At 43.8% G+C, this 7,290-nt stretch overlaps 1 protein-coding gene across 1 annotated transcript; it reads right to left on the reverse strand.

Annotated features, from left to right (window-relative positions):
- Positions 1–5,051: 5,051 nt before the first annotated feature.
- On the reverse strand, positions 5,052–5,805 carry LOC123117314 (uncharacterized). The gene has a single exon (XM_044538091.1). The coding sequence runs from the start codon at positions 5,672–5,674 to the stop codon at positions 5,195–5,197; it is 480 nt and encodes a 159-aa protein (XP_044394026.1). The 5' UTR covers positions 5,675–5,805; the 3' UTR covers positions 5,052–5,194.
- Between the last annotated feature and the right edge of the window lie 1,485 nt (positions 5,806–7,290).

The raw sequence follows: 7,290 nt of genomic DNA on the forward strand, positions 1-7,290 counted from the left end.
TGAATATGATATGTTTGATTCCTTGCAATAGTTTTGCGATATAAAGGTGGTGATATTAGAGTCATGCTAGTGGGCGACTGTGGATTAGTAGAAATACTTGTGTTGAGGTTTGTGATTCCCGTAGCATGCACGTATGGTGAACCGTTATGTGATGAAGTCGGAGCATGATTTATTTATTGATTGTCTTCCTTATGAGTGGAGGTCGGGGACGAGCGATGGTCTTTTCCTACCAATCTATCCCCCTAGTAGCATGCACGTAGTACTTTATTTCGATGGCTAATAGATTTTTGCAATAAGTACGTGAGTTCTTTATGACTAATGTTGAGTTCATGGATTATACGCACTCTCACCCTTCCATCATTGCTAGTCTCTTCGGTACCATGCATTGCCCTTTCTCACCTCGAGAGTTGGTGCAAACTTGCCGGTGCATCCAAACCCCATGATACGATATGCTCTGTCACACATAAGCCTCCTTATATCTTCCTCAAAACAGCCATCATACCTACCTATCATGGCATTTCCATAGCCATTCTGAGATATATTGCCATGCAACTTCCATCATCATCATATACATGACTTGAGTATTCATTGTCATATTGCTTTGCATGATCGTAAGATAGCTAGCATGATGCTTTCATGGCTTGTTCTTTTTTGATGCCGTTGCTGCGCTAGATCATTGGACATCCCGGTACACCGCCGGAGGCATTCATATAGAGTCATATCTTTGTTCTAGTATCGAGTTGTAACATTGAGTTGTAAGTAAATAAAAGTGTGATGATCATCATTATTAGAGAATTGCCCAAGTGAGGAAATGATGATGGAGATTATGATTCCCCCACAAGTCGGGATGAGACTCCGGACTTAAAAAAAAGAAAGGCCAAAGAAGTCATATAGAAAAAGGTGGGCCAAAGAAGCCCACCAAAAAAAGATAATAAAAAATGAGAGAAAAAGATAGAAGGGGCAATGTTACTATCCTTTTACCACACTTGTGCTTCAGAGTAGCACCATGTTCTTCATATAGAGAGTCTCTTGAGTTATCACTTTCATATACTAGTCGGAATTTTCATTATAGAACTTGGCTTGTATATTCCGATGATGTGCTTCCTCAAATGCCTGAGGTCTTCATGAGCAAGCAAGTTGGATGCACACCCACTTAGTTTCCAGTTCGAGCTTTCATACACTTATAGCTCTTAGTGCATCCGTTGCATGGCAATCCCTACTCCTCGCATTGACATCAATTGATGGGCATCTTCATAGCCCGTTGATTAGCTGCGTCGATGTGAGACTTTCTCCCTTTTTGTCTTCTCCACACAACCTACACCATCATATTCTATTACACCCATAGTGCTATATCCATGGCTCACGCTCATGTATTGCGTGAAAGTTGAAAAGGTTTGAGAACATCAAAAATATGAAACAATTGCTTGGCTTGTCATCGAGGTTGTGCATGATTTGAATATTTTGTGTGATGAAGATGGAGCATAGCCAGACTATATGATTTTGTAGGGATAACTTTCTTTGGCCATGTTGTTTTGAAAATACATGATTGCTTTATTAGTATGCTTGAAGTATTATCGTTTTTATGTCAAATGATAGACTATTGCTTTGAATCACTCGTGTCTTAATGTTCATGCCATGATTAGATATATGATCAAGATTATGCTAGGTACCATTCCACATCAAAAATTATCTTTTTATCATTTACCTACTCGAGGACGAGTAGGAATTAAGCTTGAAGATGCTGATACGTCTCCGTCGTATCTATAATTTTTGATTATTCCATGCCAATATTCTACAACTTTCATATACTTTTGGCAACTTTTATATTATTTTTGGGACTAGCATATTGATCCAGTGCCCAGTGACAGTTCATGTTTGTTGCATGTTTTATGTTTCGCAGAAACCCAGTATTAAACAGAGTCCAAATGGGATAAAAACGGATGAAACTTATTTTTGGAATATTTATGATTTTTGGGAAGTAAAATCAACGTGAGATGGTGCCCGAGGTGGCCACGAGGCAGGGGGCGTGCCTGCCCATACTGGGCGCGCCCCTGACCCTCATGGGCCCCTCGTAAGGCGGTTGATGCTCTTCTTTGGCCGCAAGAAAGCTAATTTTTGAAAAAGTATCTGGGCGAAGGTTTCAATCCAATCGGAGTTACAGATCTCCAGATGTAAAAGAAACGGTGCCAGGGCAGAATCCCAGAGCGCAGAAAGAGAGAGAGACAAAGAGACAGATCCAATCTCGGAGGGGCTCTCGCCCCTCCCATGCCATGGGAGCCAAGGACCAGAGGGGAAACCCTTCTCCCATCTAGGGAGAAGGTCGGGGAAGAAGAAGAAGAAGGGGGGCTCTCTCCCCCTTGCTTCCGGTGGCGCCGGAACGCTGCCGGGGGCCATCATCATCACCGCGATCTACACCAACAACTTCACTGCCCTCATCACCAACTCTTCCCCCCTCTATGCAGCGATGTAACCTCTCTTTTACCCGCTCTAATCTCTACTTAAACATGGTGCTCAACGCTATATATTATTTCCCCATGATGTATGGCTATCCTATGATGTTTGAGTAGATCTGTTTTTTCCTATGGGTTAATTGATGATCGTGATTGGCTTGAGTTGCATGTTTTATTATTGGTGTTGTCCTATGGTGCTCTCCGTGTCGCGCAAGCGTGAGGGATTCCCGCTGTAGGGTTTGCAATATGTTCATGATTTGCTTATGGTGGGTGGCGTGAGTGATAGAAGCACAGACCCGAGTAAGTAGGTCGTTTGCGTATGGGATAAAGGGGACTTGATACTTTAATGCTATGGTTGGGTTTTACCTTAATGATCTTTAGTAGTTGTGGATGCTTAATAGAGTTCCAATTATAAGTGCATTTGATCCAAGAAGAGAAAGTATGTTAGCTTATGCCTCTCCCTCAAATAAAATTGCAATAGTGATTACCGGTCTAGTTATCAATTACCTAGGGACAAATAACTTTCTCGTGACAAAAAGCTCTCTACTAAAACTAACTTAGTTGTGTCTTTATCTAAATAGCCCCTGCTTTTTATTTACGTGCTCTTTATTATCTTGCAAACCTATCCAACAACACCTACAAAGTACTTCTAGATTCATACTTGTTCTAGGTAAAGCGAACACTAAGCGTGCGTAGAGTCGTATCAGTGGCAGATAGGACTTGAGAGAATATTTGTTCTACCTTTAGCTCCTCGTTGGGTTTGACACTCTTACTTATCGAAAGAGGCTACAATTATCCCCTACACTTGTGGGTTATCAATTCTTATCATTAATGTTGGAACATCAGGATACACAAGAATTGAGAAGATCTTAAGAAATTTGAACCCATCTCCAGATTCATGGAACCACCTCTTCAAAGCAGAAATGATTCTCCCGAGTCACATAATTAGAAACAAGCCCACTGGAAACAAGCACACTGGTTGTTTCCAAGCATGGTTAAGTGCTAGCTTTTGTTTCTTGCATGGCTATAATGTCTCCTAGAGTTGGTATTTGTTAAGCATTGTTTTCATCTTCTTGTTTTTTCTTTGTTTTCTTTACCCCTCTACTATATTGGTCACTTTATATTAATAGAAAATACCATAAAACACTTGCTCTATGGTCCGGGGCTTAAGAAAAGTGAGGGAATGTGAGCTTTTTACAAATTATCCGCCTCCATGATCCTCTCGCCTCGTGAATGAAGCTCACATCTTGAAAGAATTGGCTTCGCTCCTCCGTCTCCTTCAATATAGGGAGTCTTCAAAAGTATTGTGATACATTGATGAGGAAGGGCATCTTTGCTCATGCATTAGGTGTCCTTCTACTCTACTTTTGCTAGGCCCAATACCTTTTATAGTGTAAGCCTAATAGTCTATAAAAGTATTGTACATGCAAGAGCTGCCCCCCTCCTTTTTAGTGGCCCAGTACAACTCTCCGCTCGCCCTCGCCTAGGCTGGGCCTCCCAAGGACAAGGAGGTATTACTGAAGCACCTTTGAATTAGAACATGCCACACCACATAATTTTGGAATATTATCACACCACGTCCATTCTAACTTCAGAATATGTGATGTTTATTTCGAATGTGTGTGCACCTATAATTTATGTCATTACCATTTCTCGTAATTGTAAATTCTTTGAATCCAAATAGTATTTAAATTGAATTCTGGGTTATTTACTCAACATTGAAAATTTGTATATCCTTAAATCATACTCTTATCTGTGCAATCAAGATATAGTTTGTGAATTTTCTGGAGGTCGAAGGAATATAATTAAATGTATGAAGGGTTTCAAAATCACGTAAACCTAATTTCAAATTTGAATTTCAAAAGCGCAAAGAATTTTAAAATACTTCACTCGAGCCATAGACCGAACAAGCACATGGAAGCTCTGGTAGTGAAGAAGTGCTTCGAGATAGAGAAAGGTGGAAAGATTTTCTTATAAATATAGTAATACAAATATCTTCATTATTTTGTGACTAATCGAGCCTAGAATATCTACTATCTAGCAACATTAAATATACTCCCTCCATTCCAAATTACTTGTCACAAAAATGAATAGAAATGGATGTATCTAAAACAAAAATGCATCTAGATACATCCATTTATACAACTAGTATTTTCGAACGAAGGGAGTACATTTTTTGTTTGTGACGAAAGACAGGGGAGTTTGACACACGCTTCTTAAGACATACTCCATTAACAAATATAAAATGTTTTGTGTATTTTTTAATATGGACCATACAGACTAAAATGAGTGAACAAACACATTAAAATATGTATACATACATCCGATTCTGAAAAGGGTTAGAATATTTTATATTTATGAACGGAGGGAGTACTAATGTGTTTGAACTAAAAAATGACATATATATTTTGGTGGTATTTCATACCAATTTTTTATCAAGAAAAGAAATAGCAGTACTTGGTTTGCTACCGGTAGCTAAACTCTATTGGCAATGCATTCGTCGAACTTATGATTGGTCGCTAATTTTGAGAAGCAGAGACGTAAACATTTGTGAGCATGCTGCGAGCCATAGTTTAACAGTGAAACAAATGTCAAAGCCCCTAGGAGAATCGGAAACGATTTTATTCATAAAATATTCGGTACATTACACTAAAAGGAGTCGGGACACACGCACGCGGCACACCACTCGTCTCACACGTCTCCACCTTTGACACGTACACACCGTGCAGCCGTCGGCGCCGTCATCACTTGCCGTCGGCTGCCTCCTCGGCCGCGGCCTTGTCGCGTTCTTCCTGGACCCTGGCGGCAATCATGGCGGCCTCGTGCTCCGCGGCCTCGAGCAGGAAGCTGCCGCCCTCGTCGTCCACGGCGACCTGCAGCGGCTGGCAGCCGAGGCCGTCGGCGACGGCGAGCATGATGCGGCGCATCTCGCCGCGGAACTCGGCGCGGTCGACGGCGCCGCTGTGGTCGGCGTCGAACTGCTCGAAGACGGCGTCGTAGAGCGCGGCCACCTCGCCGGGAAGCGGGGCCGGCTCGGCGGAGCCAAAGCCGGCGCCGTCAAGGAGGCGGAAGGACTCGAGCGCGCGGCGGAGCTCGGCGCGGGAGAGCACGCCGTCGCCGTTGGCGTCGAGCGCGGCGAAGCGCGCGTCCACGCTGCGCGCGAAGGCCGCCTCGTCCGCCACGAAGGACCGCACCGTGGATCCGTCCAGGACTACCACGCTCATCTCGTCGATCGATCGAACACCTGCGCCTCACTCTCGCTCTCGCTCGCTGGCCGCGGTGGCTCTGGTCGTGGCTTTGTCGAGGAGCTGCTAGAGAGTGTGGATGGATGGGTTTTTGTGCTGAGTTTGGCCTCCGGGAGCCATGTTTATCTGCTTGATGTGGTCGTGGGGTCGTGCTTTCGGATATTTTCATTCTGTGTGTACGTGGTGAGGAGCACGTGTAGTGTAGTCACTGGTCAGTAGGTACTCAGTAGTCACCCTTCAGCCTGGAATTTTTTTGGCCTCGCAAATGGCAAACCATGTGATCGCCGCACACCGTAACGACGCAGAGAGTAGTGCCTTATCCATTGCTCAGTGCTCAAACAAGGGGAAAGAAAATTACAGGCTTCAAACAAGGTCTCACTGTGTGATCTATCGGAAAGGTTAACGCGTGGTATAATGGCATCTCCACCGTGAATTTTCTTTCACATCCATCCACGAACAGGGACCAGCCCGCGCACACGGATGCGTGAAACGGTCATCCAATACTGTCGGCATACATCTGGCTTCCCTAATTTTTTAAAAGTCCGTATGTTCAAATACCCACATAGATAGAGTACAAACATTCAAATAGCTGCATACCTAAAGAACAAACATTCAAATAGCTGCATGCATCAGTTGTTCAAATTTTAAAAAGTTCAAATATTGTGTTCCAACATTGTTGTCCCCTTTAACCACTTACAGATGCTCAATCAGATCTTCCTTTAGATGCTCATAAGTTGCTCGATGCCGAAATTGTTGATGCATTTGAATAAACTCTTTAAATGTAGATTCTGATCCGAAAGTTTGAAAGGATCACCTATGTTCTCAAATTCTAAAGCTGCGGCAGCATCCTCACCCTCATCCGCGACGACTGTCGGTGTCAAAATCGGCGGATCTCGGGTAGGGGGTCCCGAACTGTGCGTCTAAGACTAATGATAACAGGAGGCTAGGGACACGATGTTTACCCAGGTTCAGACCCTCTCGATGGAGGTAGTCTAGCAGTACAGCCAGAGGCAGGCAATACAGATACAGTCCTTCTCTGAAGACTCCAGAAAAGTTACCATACGAGAGGAGTCAGGAGGAAAACACGAAGATCGTGCAAGCCCAAGTGACCAACTTCTTTGAAGGGGTGAAAGCAAAGAAAAATCCACCTAGATCCGGTAAAAGCGAAGCGTACTCTGGCTGCCCTGAAGAAACCACCAAAGTCTCCGGTGAAAGGCAACTATGAGTGTATTCTTACAAAGTCATTTATCGAAGCGAAGCGGTCGGGAAGTACTGTCAGTGGTCAAAGCTTAGCAGAACGACGAGCTGGGAAAAAAGTTGCCCAGCTCGGCGAACAAGCGAACCAATCGTTCCCCCCCCCCCCCCGCTCCAGGTGTCTAGCGTCGTCGCTAATCATCCGGGCGGGACAATGGTGCCCGGTTATAACGATCTTGGAGATTACCTGGCCGACGATGCACATTTTGATATAATGGAGGTGGACGAACACAAATACGAGTACGGGAAGCCTCTCGTCAAAGATGAAAGATCTCTAACAACGATGATGCGAAGATTCCATGATTGGTATATGAAAACCTGCAGAGAGTCTGAGGGGAGGA

Source organism: Triticum aestivum, chromosome 5B (assembly GCF_018294505.1).
Source record: "Triticum aestivum cultivar Chinese Spring chromosome 5B, IWGSC CS RefSeq v2.1, whole genome shotgun sequence".
NCBI lineage: Eukaryota > Viridiplantae > Streptophyta > Magnoliopsida > Poales > Poaceae > Triticum > Triticum aestivum.